Source organism: Megalops cyprinoides, chromosome 23 (assembly GCF_013368585.1).
Source record: "Megalops cyprinoides isolate fMegCyp1 chromosome 23, fMegCyp1.pri, whole genome shotgun sequence".
Taxonomy (NCBI): Eukaryota; Metazoa; Chordata; class Actinopteri; order Elopiformes; family Megalopidae; genus Megalops; species Megalops cyprinoides.
This window is the reverse complement of record NC_050605.1, coordinates 20,004,020-20,022,990: the sequence shown is the minus strand read 5'-3', so window position 1 is coordinate 20,022,990 and position 18,971 is coordinate 20,004,020. Positions and strand designations below refer to the sequence as shown.

At 41.5% G+C, this 18,971-nt stretch overlaps 1 protein-coding gene and 2 non-coding genes across 3 annotated transcripts; all 3 read right to left on the bottom strand.

The window, feature by feature from the left end:
• Nucleotides 1-34: 34 nt before the first annotated feature.
• LOC118770784 lies at nt 35-225 on the bottom strand. The gene has a single exon (XR_005004577.1). It is a non-coding gene; the product is annotated as a U2 spliceosomal RNA (small nuclear RNA).
• A 209-nt stretch (nt 226-434) lies between these two features.
• LOC118770778 lies at nt 435-551 on the bottom strand. Its single transcript, XR_005004572.1, has one exon. It is a non-coding gene; the product is annotated as a U5 spliceosomal RNA (small nuclear RNA).
• Nucleotides 552-11,025: 10,474 nt separating this feature from the next.
• gas2l3 (growth arrest-specific 2 like 3) lies at nt 11,026-18,222 on the bottom strand. The gene is made up of 6 exons (XM_036518067.1): nt 18,136-18,222; nt 17,519-17,660; nt 16,766-16,829; nt 16,307-16,445; nt 14,875-14,982; nt 11,026-13,066 (listed from the first exon to the last, which is right to left on the bottom strand). The coding sequence occupies exons 2-6, from the start codon at nt 17,649-17,651 to the stop codon at nt 11,657-11,659; spliced, it is 1,854 nt and encodes a 617-aa protein (XP_036373960.1). The 5' UTR covers nt 17,652-17,660; nt 18,136-18,222; the 3' UTR covers nt 11,026-11,656.
• Between the last annotated feature and the right edge of the window lie 749 nt (nt 18,223-18,971).

Genomic DNA, 18,971 nt, shown 5'->3' with positions numbered 1-18,971 from the left:
GTTTTTAAGCTCTGTTTTTTGACTACCCGAAAGGAGGAGGTGCACCGTTCCCGGATGCACTGCAATACCGGGTCGATGCTTGGAGCGGACGGAGCGAGCCCCTCTTCCGTCTCCCTGCGCCAAAAATGCGTTTAATATAAGGTCCCCCGATGGGGGACGTATCAGATATTAAACTGATAAGAACAGATACTACACTTGATCTTAGCCAAAAGGCCGAGAAGCGATAACCACAAACTGGTACCTACCGTCGGCCGCCGCCAGGCGGCCGGAAACTTCGGGCGCGGGGCGCGCGCGGAGGCGCTTCGAGAGCGCCGCTGGACGCACGCCCCGGCGGCCGCTGACCGCTCCGCTGGACAACCGTTTCATTTGCATAACTCCGCCCGACACACACTCGCAGGACTGACCGAAGTTCTTTTTTTGCAACAGCTCAAATTGCCCTGCCTCGAAAGGCAGGGACTCCAAAAATAGCACAGGCTCACCTGTGTTCCTCTCCACGGAAATCTTTAGTAAAAGGCGAAAGATTTGTACGTGATGAAGAGAAACCAGAGCGGATGGCCTGCCTGGCGCTCCCCGTGCCAGCCCTCGCGCTGGCACCGACTTACAGACTCGGGGTGGGCACGCCGGCAAAGCGGGGAGCGCCCGGGGGGGAGGAGCATCTAGGCGCGAACGAAAGGCGTCGGTAATCACCTGGGAAAAGCCGCTCCTCCCGCCGGGCGGCTTGCCGCTCCGCCTCCGCCCCCTCCTGGTCTCTGGCGCTCCTTGGGGCTCCTTTCTGAAAGAGAGAGGGGAAAAAAGAGTCAGCCGTCTGTTCTCACGCAGGCTACAAAGGCTGCAACAAGCACAATCGCACACGGCACAATGCTATCAATTCAGTCTATTAATTAACTTTTTTTAAAAAAAAAAAAAAAAAAAAAAAAAGAGTAAAAGGGCGGGAAAACGCAGGGAGACTGGGCAGGGGTTCCCCCATCCTAATTGAATTTGGCCCCGCCCCCATTGCAACCGTTAAAATTTGAATTTCAATCATCGTTATAAATACGTCATGAATCTTCATTATTATTATTATTATTAAAATTGTTTCTCAATGCTAAAACTTACTTATAACCGTTCGTTACATATAATTTCACCTCATTTTATTCATAAATTGTATGTTCATCAGACTCCATATCCACAAAACATTCATCTTTGAGTGCGTTACGTCGCCATTTATGTTTTCGCGATTGCATATCATTCATTTACAAATTAAAAACGGAAATTACTACATCACTGTAACATAAAACTGATTACTTGGATACGCATTTTAGTATACCTTAGTGTAGAAATCCTATTGTTTTATACACATGTATAAATGCAATTTCTCTCTAATGCAAACTGACAGCACTGCATAATCTTGAAATTCCGGCCATAAGTTAATTTTTCTACAAATTACTCCACATAAATATTACCGTTACTTTGATGGCAAACTAAATTCAAATTCTAGACACTAATCTGTAACAACTGTTTCACACGTTACAAACGTTAATCTCGGGACATGAAAACATGCGATAACTTTCTATCAAGAATTTCCTTCTTCTTTTTCACGTTTAAACCTTACTAAAGCTTAAACTTGATCATAAACTTGTATGTAGGGTAGTTTAAAATTGTTAATCCAAAACCCACACTGAAAGCAATTTAGACGGTAAAACATTTCAAAGTGTTACTAACCTATTCATGCAGTTTGAAATGGGTTGCGTTGTCTATGATCCAGCTTTAACTAGTATACTCCATGTGGGTTTGTCAAAATCCTTGGAAATGTCCTTCGTGAAATGATTCGTTTGTCCAAGCTCTGTCATTTTTTGTCGTAGGGATAAGATTAAATAGTTAAATTGAATAAATGACTAACTTAATAAAATAACATAAGCCTAATCGAACTAAGCAACAATAAAAATACAATTCTAACGTAACATAGCGTATAATAAATACCAAAGCACTATTACAGTGAACCATAAATATAATCCTACCCTGCCAAACCAAAAAACTTAGTAAAATGCGAAAAATAACTGCCATACCCCAACCGAATTCTTCCTGTACACCACACGACTGCAATCAAGAATGGCGCAAAAGGCACCTGATGTCTAGACGCAAATTTAATTGGTGACTTTTGAACCCCTCCCTCCGCACTCAGACACATTGGAAGTACTATGGGGAAAAAAACACACATTTTGCATGGGTCGTTCACTTCCTGGTTTGGATAACTGAAAAATTATCATACGGATTGATTTTTAAAACCTGGTTCATGAAAGCAGATTAAAAAAAAGAAATTATAGATAGATATATATATATGTATATATATATAGATATATATATTTGTCGACTTGTCTGGTCCTATTCTTTTGAATTTCAAATTTCAATGTTAAATGTTACATTTCTAAAATACTTTTCCTCACTTTCAGAGCCAAAATCTATTTTAAACAATAACAACGTGGCAGATTAAAACCTGGCCTTAAGCTTGCTCACTAAGTTCCTACCTGTGCTGTTAGCTATCATATTGTCAAGCATCTAAAATACAAAGTAGCTACATAACAGTCCAACAATGCAACAATAGCAAAAACTCTTTTTTTCAGAAGAAACAAAGGTCATCTTGGGAACATTCACATTCACACAGCAAAACCATATTTGCAGAACTGACATTAAAGATGTTTCTATGCCAAAAATAATTGCATCTTAGAAACTTTCCCCATCACAAGTCTGAATCATGTTGTCTTCTTATGTCAGTACTTACACATTTACAAAAATAACTCCTCCTAAAAGTATTATTATTACCACAGGGTAATATACCAAAATGATTTTACAAACATGAAAGAAGCATTATTACAAACAATACTCCCCAATCTTTCCTGCATGATTTCAAATAACATGACTTTGTCTAGTATCATTTATAACATGTTAAGGCAATAGCGTACTGGAAACCTGAAAGATTGATAAATGGAATACATCTGATTCTCCATAGCTACAGCGTTGCTGACCATGTCAATTCATGTTTAACTAAGACTGTCACCAACAACTAGATGTAATGACTCCCCAAATGTCAACAGTGCTGTGGAGGAAGCTTAAAATATGGCTGCACAAAAAGGGGAAATAAAGCTTCTCTTTAAATTTCAGAAAATGATATGCAAAAGCCTTTCATTAGCCAGTGTTAAGTCAACTGACACAGTTCATTTTAACACTTCTTTCTATGCTTATATGGATCCACACATACCAGAGAATGATTATCACTACCAAAAAGTGTTTGTTGTGGAACACCGCCCCAAACAATCCTTTTCCAAATCGTCTGCCCGCACGTCTGAAGATACCCTGGCCCGGCCATGCCAGAGCAGATAGCTCAAAACCTACAGTCCTGGGCTGGGGCTGGAGTTGAGGTCTTTCCCAAAGCAGACCCAGAGGTCAAGACTGTCTTCCGCATGGGAACAGATGCCAAAGCAGGAGCCAGTCTGTCTCATGAAAAAGACCATGTTTTTTAAAACACTTTCAAAACCAAATGATAACAGCATCATGTAATGGCAGTGTAGCATAGTGGTTAAGGAAGACTCATAACCAAAAGGGTGCAGGTTCAATTCCCCACTGGGGCACTGCTGCTGTACCCTTGGGCAAGGTACTTAACCCACAATTGCTCCGGAAAATATCCAGTGGTATAAATGCAGAACATTGTAAATAACTGTAACCAACGTAAGTCATTCTGGATAAGAGCATCTACTAAATGATAATAACGTATTGTCACTTCATCAGTAAGCTGTTCATCAGCCTGCAAAAAATGTAAAGAACTGCCTCTTTGCCTGAAATTTCACTGAAGTATATCACACAGGCAGGCCCCTTTGTACCTTTTAGCTTTGAAAAGTTCATCTGATGCGCCAAAGGACCCATCAGCCTGGCAAGGGATGAGCTTCTTGTCCGACACAATGTAGAAGTTGTACATCACACTTTGTTTTCACCCAAATGCAGAGGGAAGGCTTTCAACCCACACTTTTTGCAAAGATCCTCTTCTGAGCTGTAACAACACCAAGAGAGTGAAGCAGAGAAGAAATTCTGCATTAGAATACACAAGTCACAGGCAAAGAAGCCTTAACATTCGACTGCAGGGTTGTTCTGGTGATAACCGGAATGGCAGTGTAGCATAGTGGAAAGGCACAGGACTTGTAACTGAAAGGCTGCTGGTTTGATTCCCCGCTGGGGCACTGCTTTTGTACCCTTGGGCAAGCAATGTCCTTCACCCATAACTGCCCTAATTAAATATCCAGCTGTATAAATGAGAAACGTAAAAATAAACACACAACCTACAGGGCATTTTGTGCTCCAAACACCACGGAATTCATCATTCTGAACTCTAATTGCAAGAGCCTAGCATTTATCAAGTATAAGGCTAAAAGTCGAATTTTTAAAATCTATATGCATCAAAGGAGCCAAGCAGGCAATAAAGCTCCCAAATTAATTTTGTCGATTTGATTTGATTGAAAGGGGTTCTGAAAATGTCACCGCATGTTTGAAAACACAAAATTATCAAACGATTGTATTATCAGTAACAATACCATATTTTCGCTTGCAATCATATACGCAACACATTCGCTACACTTGGTTAACACTGGAAATAAAATATTACCATAGTTGGTCGGGACATAGCGCGAAAAAATCGTACTGTACACTACGTAGCATTAGCCCATCCTCTTTAGATAAGTCATTTCATCACACGAAAGAAAAAAATTCTGGAAATTGAAATTAGCCTTGTCCTCGTCAGTGCAATAACGTTAATCTGCAAACTGGCAACGAACACACGTCTATAGACGTGATTAAACAACGATGGAAATTAATTTTTACATCAGCACTACCACAGGGTACTCAATAAATGTAATAATTACATTTTAACGATTTCTTAGTGCAAGTTGAACATCCATTCGTACCAGTGTTCACACTTCAAATGTACTGCAGCATGTAAACTACACACTTCATAACAATGCGTCTATGGCTAGTACAATTAAAGTAGTGGTGTTTAATACAGTCTGTCTGAAAAAAATCCACCTTCTGCATACAAATCTATTCATTGGCGGTAGTCTATTATAGCCTGCAGTATTGGCGAATTTATGGACTTTGAAGAACCCATCCTGGCAGGTCTACGATTACATGTACGATTAAGAAAATAAGGCAGACTCGCTAACGAGCTTAGCGATTTCTAGCAAGCAATTTTAAGGATGTAACACATTTAATGTCATTAGTCAAATTTGCTTAATTAATTCGAATTACGAGTGCGCTCGATATAAAGCAACCTCCAACATCAAGAAGTTTTCAAATTTTTAAGGCTAATTTAGACGTATTTCAGTCATTAACTTACCATATGTCTCTCATTTTAAATTTGGCGGGGGGGGGGATACGATTACGTATGTGGTGTGCGCCGGATGGCACTGTTGTTGCATAGACAGGTGTAAACAACAGTCTATATGGTGGAGAAAACAGTGTTTTGCATGCACATCTGCATTATGTACGTAACTATGTGTTCATAAGTTTTGTATTTTTGATGGACAACTGACGGACTGTTAGTTTTGTTTTAATTAATAGCAGCCAGTACCTCATTCATTTCAGATTTCAAATAATTAAAAAAGCGTTGTTCCACACATTGCACATTGTGTCCGCAAGATGGCGCTGTGCGTTACGCGCTTACTTGTCCAAAACTGTCAAATGGCGCCATCTGGTGGACAACGTGGTGTATTGGATGTAAATAGATGAGTTGCTTGTGTATAACAATACATGTACTTACATGATATGTTTTTGATGGGTAATTAGTATAATGGACATTTTAGATATATTCCTATAACCGTACATATTAGATTGGTCACTCAAGATTGAATACAGCATCTACCAAGTAAATTAATAGCAGCCAGTACCTCATTCATTTCAGATTTCAAATAATTAAAAAAGCATTGTTCCACACATTGTGTCCACAAGATGGCGCTGTGCATTACGCACGTACGTGTCCAAAACCAAAACTGTCAAATGGCGCCATCTGGTGGACAACGTGGTGTATTGGATGTAAATAGATGCGTTGCTTGTGTATAACAATACATATACTTACGTGTTGTTTTTGATGAATAATTAGTATAATGGACATTTTAGATATATTCCTATAACCGTACATATTAGATTGGTCACTCAAGATTGAATACAGCATCTATTAAGTAAATTAATAGCAGCCAGTACCTCATCCATTTCAGATTTCAAATAATTAAAAAGCATTGTTCCACACATTGTGTCCACAAGATGGCGCTGTGCATTACGCGCGTACATGTCCAAAACCAAAACTGTCAAATGGCGCCATCTGGTGGACAAAATGGTGCACTGTATGTGAATAGATGCATTGCGTGTGTATATAGCAATACGTGAACTTGCGTGATATGTTTTTGATGGGTAATTAGTATAATGGACATTTTAGATATATTCCTATAACCGTACATATTAGATTGGTCACTCAAGATTGAATACAGCATCTATTAAGTAAATTAATAGCAGCCAGTACCTCATTCATTTCAGATTTCAAATAATTAAAAAAACGTTGTTCCACACATTGTGTCCACAAGATGGCGCTGTGCATTACGCACGTACGTGTCCAAAACCAAAACTGTCAAATGGCGCCATCTGGTGGACAATGTGGTGTATTGGATGTAAATAGATGCGTTGCTTGTGTATAACAATACATATACTTACGTGTTGTTTTTGATGAATAATTAGTATAATGGACATTTTAGATATATTCCTATAACCGTACATATTAGATTGGTCACTCAAGATTGAATACAGCATCTATTAAGTAAATTAATAGCAGCCAGTACCTCATCCATTTCAGATTTCAAATAATTAAAAAGCATTGTTCCACACATTGTGTCCACAAGATGGCGCTGTGCATTACGCGCGTACATGTCCAAAACCAAAACTGTCAAATGGCGCCATCTGGTGGACAAAATGGTGCACTGTATGTGAATAGATGCATTGCGTGTGTATATAGCAATACGTGAACTTGCGTGATATGTTTTTGATGAATAATTAGTATAATGGACATTTTAGATATATTCCTATAACCGTACATATTAGATTGGTCACTCAAGATTGAATACAGCATCTATTAAGTAAATTAATAGCAGCCAGTACCTCATTCATTTCAGATTTCAAATAATTAAAAAAACGTTGTTCCACACATTGTGTCCACAAGATGGCGCTGTGCATTACGCACGTACGTGTCCAAAACCAAAACCGTCAAATGGCGCCATCTGGTGGACAAAATGGTGCACTGTATGTGAATAGATGCATTGCGTGTGTATATAACAATACGTGAACTTGCGTGAAATGTTTTTGATGAATAATTAGTATAATGAACATTTTAGATATATTACTATAAATTTACATATTAGATTGGTCACTCAAGATTAATAAAAGCATCTACCAAGTAAATTAATAGCAGCCAGTACCACATTCATTTCAGATTTCAAATAATTAAAAAAGCATTGTTCCACACATTGTGTCCACAAGATGGCGCTGTGCATTACGCACGTACGTGTCCAAAACCAAAACTGTCAAATGGCGCCATCTGGTGGACAACGTGGTGTATTGGATGTAAATAGATGCGTTGCTTGTGTATAACAATACATATACTTACGTGTTGTTTTTGATGAATAATTAGTATAATGGACATTTTAGATATATTCCTATAACCGTACATATTAGATTGGTCACTCAAGATTGAATACAGCATCTATTAAGTAAATTAATAGCAGCCAGTACCTCATTCATTTCAGATTTCAAATAATTAAAAAAGCATTGTTCCACACATTGTGTCCACAAGATGGCGCTGTGCATTACGCGCGTACATGTCCAAAACCAAAACTGTCAAATGGCGCCATCTGGTGGACAAAATGGTGCACTGTATGTGAATAGATGCATTGCGTGTGTATATAACAATACGTGAACTTGCGTGATATGTTTTTGATGAATAATTAGTATAATGAACATTTTAGATATATTACTATAAATTTACATATTAGATTGGTCACTCAAGATTAATAAAAGCATCTACCAAGTAAATTAATAGCAGCCAGTACCACATTCATTTTAGATTTCAAATAATTAAAAAAGCATTGTTCCACACACTGTGTCCACAAGATGGCGCTGTGCATTACGCACGTACGTGTCCAAAACCAAAACCGTCAAATGGCGCCATCTGGTGGACAAAATGGTGCATTGTATGTGAATAGATGCATTGCGTGTGTATCTCACAATACGTGAACTTGCGTGAAATGTTTTTGATGAATAATTAGTATAATGAACATTTTAGATATATTACTATAAATTTACATATTAGATTGGTCACTCAAGATTAATAAAAGCATCTACCAAGTAAACTAACCAATCATCAGTACATACCATCTGGCGAGTCAATGGTATATTAGATATACGTAGGATTATGCGCTGTGTATGCAGCTGTAAGTGTGCTTATGTGTGTTTTTTATATGCAACTGATTTTATTTGCATATTGGATGAATCCCATTTTGCATATCAGTTTTGTCACTCTGGATTAAATTTAAATTAAAATTAATCGAATAACACTCATTAATTAACAGCCGAATAAAAAAGCACGCAACTAAATATGTACGTATGTGTTGTGTGTTTTTGATATATATTTAATGCCCTGTATATTTTGAATAAATCCCAAGAAAATTACATATTAACCTTGTAACTAAGAGCATCTTCTAAGTGAAAAACCCAAATAATCAGTTAAATTGTTCCGCACATTGTCTCCACAAGATGGCGTACGTTGATCACTTCATGCAATATTTCAGCAAAGGATAAAATACAGATTCAGATAAATTAAAAGATTAGTTTCGCAACACACAAAAAGCACAAAAATCAGATGACAGACCCCAAATTTGTTCACTATACTTTATAGCAGACAAACTTTCCTTTTTTGGGGTTTAGAGACTCATTCAAATCACATAATTACAAAATAACTCCAATTTATCATTGAAAATCAAAAATCAAAAATCATTGAAAAGTAATTATGAATCAGTAACAAAACAGTTGCATTTGTTCTCACTCTCCAAGGATGTAGAGAGGAGGGCATTGGCAAAATTTTTGTAAAACCTGAATTTTTAGTGCTTTATTGGGGGATTCAAAATGTGAATGATAATTCCATGCCTTTCCCATTTTTTGACAATATTAAATTCCAATACATTGGCCTCTTAAGGGAATGCTCTTCCTGCTGAAATATCTAATCACATCCTAATATCAATGATATTAAAAATAAAGTTGCTAAAGAAAGTTAAGTTAAAGGCATTTCTCATTAAACAGAATTTCATACTTGAGGTAACTTGTTTGTCATTTTACAATTTAAAGGTGATCAGACATTTGCCCCCTTAACATTTATGGAACCCAGGTCTGTTTCAAATCTGCTCTCTGGTGAGTTTGCAGCTTGCCACAGGATGCTGTACCTTGCACCAATCTGAGCACTCGTTAGTGAAAGAGAAGTGAAATATAGCATCAGACTAAGGAAAATAGTTATGATTGCTATGGTCCCTTGTCTTTTAACTGCTTCCCCTTCATATTGCAAATAGCTAACCTTTTTCTTCTGTTGTGTCAACAGGCAATATCCTGTAAACCCAAACCACTCTAGGCTTCATTTACATCTAGTACGATCAAAGGTTTTAGCATACGTGCAGTAGTACTCAGTTAAACTAGTGCGTATGAAAGCAGAAAAATATATGATTTTACAGGAGCCCCGTGAATTCTTAGGTATGTGTGCACAACCATCAACAACAGGCAGCTGGCAGAGTCACTGCTTGTAAACAGGACACCAACTCCCCTTGCTGGTCTTCAGTAAAATGACCAGAAAAATCAGTACTTCAGGTTTGCGTTTTATTCATACCTGTAGTTCTGACAAATAATTAATGTGGGGAAAAAAGATGCTCAATGCCATCTGTAATTTTATTTGAAGTGGGTAGATTGGACACAACAAGGTCCATAATACAATCACTACACAAATAGAAACATTTCAGGGCTTTCATAAAGTGCTGGAAAAATAAAATGACAGATGTTAAAAAAATACACTACAACACAAACAAGGACAGTGTATTCAACATAAAAATAGAACACAAAAAAGAAAACAATTACAATTTAAAGAGCTACAAACAGTTTGCTGACCACAGAGAAAAGATCATTCAAAACCAGGGCATATTTACAAAAAATTATTTGTTGTTTGTTTGACCAATTACTGGGATTTTATCTTAAAACCTGCACTGGACAAGAATCAGTAGTATTAAAGTTTATCAGTTTGCTCTGAAGACAAAAACCCAGATGCATATAATTACTTATGACACCTGCATCAGATATCGAAAATGAGCAAATAGAACCATAATGGAAAACTTTAGGAAACATTCTTCAGCCATTTTCTAATAGTAAGGCACAGAGTTGACATTCTAGCTATGTAAACACATCCCTTTTAACACACCATCACTACAGAAATGCTGTCTTCACCCTGCCATCTTCAAGCCATACTACAGGTGGAAAATTAATATAAATACATTTAAAATGAAACAGGTTAACAGAATGCTTAATGTCAGTATTGCAAAAACATTTCCAGTTTTGATCATTTACAGTTGACGCCAGAGTTACCTTTGGTTGTAGTGATTGTACTTTTAAAACATTCCAGAGAATGTCAATTTTAATGGATTAAAACACACCCAAACCACTCCAGATTGTGGTCACCTTGTATCTGAAAATTCTGTTAGCAAAAATGTGAAACCTTTGGGTTTGCAAAATCCAAAATTCATTCAATCTTTTCTGTTTAAACCCATCCCCAGTAGGAGCAAACATTAACATTTTTTAATATTTAAATTCATGCCTCCTCCTGTATGTTTTTCTGTCATTTCATGGTTTACATGATGAAGACCAAAAACACAAAAAACTGGATGCATCCTATTTGGGTAAAATGCTTTATGCAGATAAATCATGGTGCTGAAAGTCAAATGTAGCCACAGGTATGGAGACTCCCCTTCAGAAATCATTTTACCAAACTATTATCAATGGGCAAACTGAAAATGTTTGGTTGCAAAAGCATAACTGATCCCCATTCTTCAATGAAAACCAAACATATCGAGACCAACAGAATTAACAATGAAGGAGGCGACACCTCACGTATCATGGTCTGTAGGTGGCAACTGTTCACTGCGCGCTCAAATTGTGTTAAAAAAAAAACTGACCTTTTAAAAATAGCTTTTAAATAAAACTCAAATTCATTGTTAAATTAAAACATAAAAAAGTACATAACACACAAAACAAAGACCCCTTTAGTGGGGTACAGCACTTAGGTACCATGGAAATAGTACTGGGCAAGGATATAATTCTGGAAATCACTGAAGTATGATGCATTTCAGTGTAGGTCAAGTGCTTCATTTATACCTGGAAGGGTATCATTTTCCATTCTGCCCATCGCACTGCTGGTCAGTAGATAATCTGTTTGGGACACCAGTTAAATGTGTGCAGTGAGTCTCACTAAACAGGATTTTGCGTCTTTGTGAGGACACTGTATTCTTTGGCCGCCGACCTTACAGACCCTCATGACATCATACTTTTTTGACTGCCCACAGCAAGCTCAGCTCTTCTGCTTCTTTTTGCTGTTCATTTCAAAATAAGGGTCCTCGTGCTTTTTTGTCAGCTCTGGGTTTTTCTTGGAGCGAGGCAAGCTCTTGTTTGCGGGGGCTGGGGCCTTTATGTTGGAGGGGGGCTTTTTGACAGCTGGGCCAGGGGCCCTGGCTGATTTCTGCATGCCTCTCCCAGGAGCTGAAGAGCAGGATGGAGGTGGTTGTCTTTGTTCTACCCTTTGCGGGGCAGGAGCTGTCCTCTGGCTCCCCTTGACAGCGCGTGGAGGGCAGCAGGGGGCCCCTGGAGCTGGTCCAGGCAGGTTCCGTGAGGTTTTGGCAGTTTTTGGAACAGCTCTGGCAGGGGGTTGAGTTTTGGCTGGCACATCCTTGCTCCTGAGGAGGGCAGAGGATTTGGGCAGGGGCGTCTGAGTCTGAGTCCGCAAGGAAGGGGTCTGCACTCTGGTGCGGGCAGAAGGTCCAGCCCCGCCTGCGGTGGCTGTACCCCGCACCCTGGGTGCAGACGCCCCAACCGCGGCAGGCACTTGGGGGGTGGGGCGCAAACCTCGGGCTCCCTGGGTGTCCAGCTTAAGCCGCGAGGCAGGTGACCCGGCGCGCCTCTGGGAGACCCGGGTGCGGAGAGGGGCGGCGGCCTGCCTGTCTTGCCTGCTCCCCTTCTGCGCCACCCTCTGAGAGGAAGCAGAGGAGGAGGAGGAGGAGGAGGACGAAGAGGCTACCCTCGCAGGGGCGGACAGCGGTGGGCGGCGGCTGGCGGAGGAGAGCTGTGCCCTGGGGGCGGCAGAGGATTTGGGGTATTTACAGGAGGGTTCAGAGGAAACAGGGCTTCGAGTCTGAGGCTGAGTCCCTCGAGAAGAGGCTGTGACCTTGGACGGGGCAGGAGGGCTCGTCAGGGGCCTCCGCTGGGTCCCACCTGTCTTGGTAAGATCTGGGGGGCCCTGGGGCCGGGACTGAGGCTGAGGCTTCTTGGCAGAAGCACTCTGTGAGGTGTTTGGTCGAGGGGGCATCTGGAGGACCTTTTTTGGGGCCACGGTGGACTGAGAATTCAGCTGCAGGGCTTTTTTGGGCACGGCATTGCTTCTGGGCAGGGACGGGGTGGTGGCAGAGGAGGGGCCATGCCCTCGAGGGGCAGTCTGCACGGGGGCGGGCAAGGGGGTGGTGGGTTTGGATGAGGCGGCTGATAATTCGACGGCTGACAGAGGATCCATGGCTGGGGGGTGGGGGGTCCGGCCGGGGGCGGGGGGGATGCCCAGGGCAGGCCCTTGCGGACCCTTCTGGAAGGCCAGGATTTTCTGTTCCAGGGTTGTGAACTGCAGTACGCGGCCAGGGTCGTACTTCAAGAGGAAGCCCTGGAGCGTGTCCCAGCCACCCCCAACACGCACCATCACATGCTTCCCGTGCAGCATCTGCAGACAGGCAGGGGAAACAGAGTCAGAGACCAAAACCCAGCTTTCCGTTCCCGCTGAGCCCCACATTAATCAGGTTTCCACGGGGCTGTTAACTGAATACTGATTAGATTTGACGTCTCAGGGCTTAATTTGCTGTATATTATAGTACAAAGGGAAGTGTGTCTGGGCTAGGCAAACAAAAAAAGAAGTTGTTTATTGAATAAATTTAGTTTTGCCCCATGAACAAATTCAGGACAGTGGCTTCAAATAAGTTTAATTTGTTCAATTAACTGGTCAAGACCCCCCGTTCTACAGAATATCGTGTGTTTTTTCAAGAGCCTCGACAAATGCTGTTCAATCAAACATGGTTAATGGAGTTGATTAGTCCTGGGATGAAAAAATACTCATTGGGCTCCATAAATCTTTACCTGTTTATTTCAGATTCCATATTCTGCATAGTCCTGTGAGATTTCTATTTCTCTGTAACAGAGACTTCTCATCATATATAATGTGAACTGGATGATGCCTTCTGTACTGACTGAGCAATCAAAAGCTCATTCAACATGAAATAATGGACAAATAAGTAATGATAGATGATCCTCCCTACATTTAAAACTGGTCCATGTATACTTATCTCAGTTGTATATCCCAGTTTCCCAGATTTTCATAAAGCTTGTCTATAACTAGTAGTTAAATCCAACCATCAGCTGGAGAGAAAAATGAACTGGGCCAGGGTCAGTGCATTAATGCATTAATGAGCTTCACCCTATTGGGCACAGGCACAAAGTCGTCAGCAGAATGTTTCATGATTATAGCATCAGCCCTTTGTTTTGATTCACTGTTGCCAAACAGTCCTGGGTGTAATTTGTGATGTAATCGAGCCTTGAGCCTTGTTACTAAGAAGATTTGTTTTAGTGACCGAGAGATTAGTGGCAAAGGTCTAAAATCAGACTGACATGACGACACCTTAGTTGGCAGCAGTGCTGCCCAAAGACTCTGAGGAAAGCAGGTGATTTTTAAATAGGCTTTAGGTCATTACCCGCTACAGGGATAATGTTAAAAGTTATTAACATGCATCGTAGCTGTATGAGAAAATAAGAAATGACACTAGCTTTTTTCCAACAGAATTTACACAGGGTCTGTGATTGCACAAAGACAAAGATCCAATAGTCTTCTGTTACAGTTGTGATTTTTGCAGTCAGGGAATGATTTAAAAATAGTTTGCAGAAACAATAATAACATATTTTACAGAGTGCAGGGGGGGCTTTATGACAAAAGTCCTGCACTGAACATGCATGTGTAGGTTAGCAACCACTCAAACAAATGAAAACATATTCCAATAAATGTTACCCTGTTTAAATCCTGTGATTCCTTCACAACAGCAATCATGTTAAACTTTCCTCAGCTCCCAAGATCATAAAGATTAAATGCAACTGGCTTCCTATACATCACATGTGGCAAGCGACACTACATTCTAGAATTTCTCTATAAATGTGATCTGATATGCACATCACTGTGATTAAAATGAACTAACTTAACTAAAATGAACTAGATGGGGAGGGTAATGGTAGCTTTGAAAGGCTGTGTCTTTTAAAGCACAGCTACAGAAATGCCAAAAAAAAGGCTACTAGCAGTGAATAGTCAAACACAGGCACACACACTGCAGAAGTCACACAGTAAAAACGCTCACAATACAGACACAGATCAACACTCGCACACAACCACACACAGACACAGATGGACACATTAAAAGGAACGCACTGGTAGAACAGACTTATACATGAGCACACATGCATGCGCACACACACAGCGGTTACAAGACTCACCCTGATGAAGAGGATCTTGTCTCCCAGTCTGTAGCGTCCCTCTGAAAGATACTCTATGGAGAGCCTGTTAGCACAGTTACAGGGAGGGTCCTGTGCCATGTCCTGCACCTGCCCCAAGAAAACAAGGGGATAAAATCCACCATCACCTTCAGCTCAACACCTATCTCAACCAACAACACACACCTAGTGAACAAACACCACTCACCCCCTGAACCGACAACACACGAGCTGATAACAGAAAAGACAAAAACCCGGGCTCAACCAACACCACACAAGTAAGAAAACACGATCAAATAATAAAACAACAAATCTGACTGTTTACACAACAGGCTGGGCAATGTGAGTCAAGTTTGGAGCTCTAAGTGGCCTCTCTTCCCCATAGAAGTTTTGTCTGTATGCCGGTACAGTACACAGCCTATATACAGGGCATTGCGGCGGAAGCTTCCGTCTGTTTCCTCTTAAGTTTCCGTTTGGCTGACCTGCATCCGGGATTCAGAAGAGCCTCCAAAGATTACCCATTAATGACTTTAAATCAAGCTAATTTAATGGCAGCGCAAGGACATGGAAATTTGGCAGTCTGTCACCTCAGGGTGACCTGCAAGCCTAAATTCAGTCGTGACATTCACCAAACGTAATTTATTTTGAGAATACATGAATGGGAATGTTTGCAGATGTCATAACTTAATTTTACATAAACTGTAAGGGTGTGACATTTAAAAATGCATTGTTGCACCAGAACAAAAATGTGTCTACCTTAACTTTCATTGAGCACAAGGAAGTCATATAGTAATGAAATCCATCTGCAAATCTGTGACAAGTGGCTCATGAATACCTAGGCTTTCCCCGTCATATCGCTCATACTGACGTTCCCACGCTACGTCCTTATGTTTTCTGTGTGACTCCTGGGAAATTGGGTTAACTGAAACTGGGAGCTGACCTTATATCCCAGGCTAAACATCCTCCGCAGTTCACTGACCTGACTGAGGCAGACAAGGAACATGTGCACATACAGCTCGAATTCCATATGTTAATTTACCTAAACTTAACAGCCCTCAAGAAGCTGATTCATAAATTCTTCCAGATTTTTCCCCGCCTTTTATTTTATCAAAGAACCTTGTATACCTTATCCTTACCAATACATTTTCTCTATTTCAGACCAACAATAGTTGCTATTTGCAATTGCCACTCGGAGCTAAACCATTCTTAACCTGTTTAACGTTTTGTGTAGGGCAAGTCTTGTGATAACAAAGACTTATTTCTCTCTCTGACTGAATTTAGGGCGATCAGATACAATCAGCTCACACATACACGCTGAAAGTGTTTGTGCCTGTTAAACATCTTGTAGCCTGTAGGCCAAAACGGAGTCACAGGACCCCTCTGTCTTCTCTCGTATGTGGCTGGAGGGTGGGGGAGGTGGGCTGGCTGTGCGTACCGCCTGGTAAAGGCCTCCATGTTGACAGCATACAGTGAAGGTCTTCACAGCTGGGGCGGGGCTGCTGTTCAACAGGAGGGTCTCCTCCAGCTCAATCTCCTTCTCCAGCTTCACCAGAGCAGGAGGTTCCACCCCAAACCTGAATCCACAGAGGACAGAGTGTTAAAGCTGCTACTGATCACATTAAGAACAGAGCAGTAATGGTACAGATGAACATGTCAAGGTGAGACAGTTAACACTGCAAATGAACACTGAGCATTTGCTCCTCAACACAGCATGCCTAAATAACACCCAACAGTAGTCAACACTGCATCCCAGAACTCTGCAATAAAGTGACCGTGATACAGTATCAGACACAGGAGGTTGCATATGAATCTCTGATTAGGATCACCCCCACCCCCCCACTCCCCGGCTGCGTCTTTTTTTTTGTTCGTTTTTAAACCCAGGAGCGGGACTTACTTGGACACAACCCTCCCAATCTCAAGCAGGCAAAGGCACACTTGCCTGGGTTCCTTGTGTAACACTGAGGAGAAAAAAATAGGAAAATTACATTAAAAAAACATTACATAATACAAATAAATTTCTGTGTGGGCGAATTTGGTTAGTGAAAGCATGGTGTGAATGATCCCATCCCAGATTCTATCATAAACTTTCAGTTAAATTCAAGCAAGATGCTTCATCTCTGTAATTACCAGATGTCTGAGAAAACCTCCTTTGCAAACAAATAGCACAAGCTTTTGTGATGCCATGCCAGTGGCTAGCTGCAACGGAAGTGTATAGCCATTCCTCTTGATAAAATCACATGCTCATTAGTGGCTAGCCAGGAGAAGTCACAAAGACCAATCACAAGAGAGTAAGGATTGGGTGGAAGTGGTTCATGACATGCAAAGCTGGCTAAAACTATAAGGTAGCACATGGGTCCTCTGCAGCATGACTGACTGCCATTTCCACAGTGTTACATTATATTACATTATTATTTTGCAGACACTCTTATCCAGAGTGATTTACATAGGTTATACCTTCATCCCTTTATAGAGCTGGATTTTACTGAAGCAATTGTGGGTTGAGTACCTTGCCCAAAGGTACAACAGTGCCCCAGTGGGGAATTGAACCAGCAAGTCTTTGGTTATGAGCCCTTCTCCTTAGCACTAAGCCATACTGCTGCCTAGAGTCATCAAAGGTGTGAAACCGAGGCACTTTTAAAATCCTCACCCAAACCCTCCGACTCAAACAGGTAGGTCTCATCCACGCCCAAGTGCCGGCACCAGCGCAGGAAGTTGGCGGTGTTGTCACGGGCAAAGAAGGAGCCGGGGGAGGCGTCTTTTTTGCAGGTTACTCTCTGCATGGGGAAACACTACAGGGAAACAAGAAACTGGAGTGAGCAGTGGGCATGTGTGTATGGCCCTGAGTCCAGCAAATATGGGGTAATGTCAGATGAAAGGCATTTTACTGTCACTAGGGATATCCAGCGAAGAGATAGTGTTTTAAAATCTTTGCTATATGATCCTGTACACCTGCAGCTTTCAATGTTCTGTGCTCATAAAACTCGCGCTAACTGCCATTATCTATTTGCTTTGCAGATGTACGTATGCAGGATGCCTTAAATAGCTTTCAGTTCTGATATTATCAACATATACAGCCGGACCCTGACTGAGGCAAGTCAGCATAGGCATCTTGCTCAAGGATACAACCCTGCAGCACCACACCAAGGTTTTTAAACCTCCAACCACTCTGCACCCTTGACAAGCCAGAAGTGACTGCAGAAGCCGCAGTCTGCGAGGAGCAGCACATGGGATGAAACCGGGCCCCCCCCCCCCCCCGGTACTCACCTCCCAATGGTCTGAGTGACAGCTCTGGGCCACTTTTCTCTGAAGCACACCCACCAACTGGCACAGCTTCACGCCATTGTTGAGCTCCTCCATGAAATGCTCTGCCCGCACTTCCTCTCCTGCAGGGGAAGCGAGAGAGAGAGAGAGAGAGAGAGAGAGAGAGAGAGAGAGAGAGAGAGAGAGAGAGAGAGAGAGCGAGAGAGAGAGAGCGAGAGAGAGAGAGCGAGAGAGAGAGCGAGAGAGAGAGAGCGAGAGAGAGAGAGAGCGCGAGAGAGAGAGAGCGCAAGAGAGAGAGAGCGAGAGAGAGAGCGAGAGAGAGAGAGAGAGCGCGAGAGAGAGAGCGCGAGAGAGAGAGAGCGCGAGAGAGAGAGAGCGAGAGAGAGAGCGAGAGAGAGAGAGAGAGCGCGAGAGAGAGAGAGAGAGAGAGAGAGAGAGAGAGAGAGAGAGAGAGAGAGAGAGAGAGAGAGAGAGAGCGAGAGAGAGAGAGAGATTATTTTCAGCCACCTTCAGTAAACTCAGAACTTTGTATAGCTGCCCACTCTGATCCAAGAAACTTCGGGCTGTTTACAGTTGCCATCCTTTTTTTCCCCCCCGTTAACTCGGGGCTTTAAGACGGACACCTTATTTCATTAAATTCAGTTGCTCTCTAGTAACAGCCACCGTAATTCTATAGGCACAGGGCCCCTGTGTAATATATAATCATGACTAGGGTCCACTGTGACATCGAAAGATTAAAAATCCTCAAGTTTTCATTGTTTGTGCACTGTAGTATACACAAAGATTTTACACAATGCAAAGAAAGAACAGTCAGAGAATATTGAAATCCCAGCTGTACT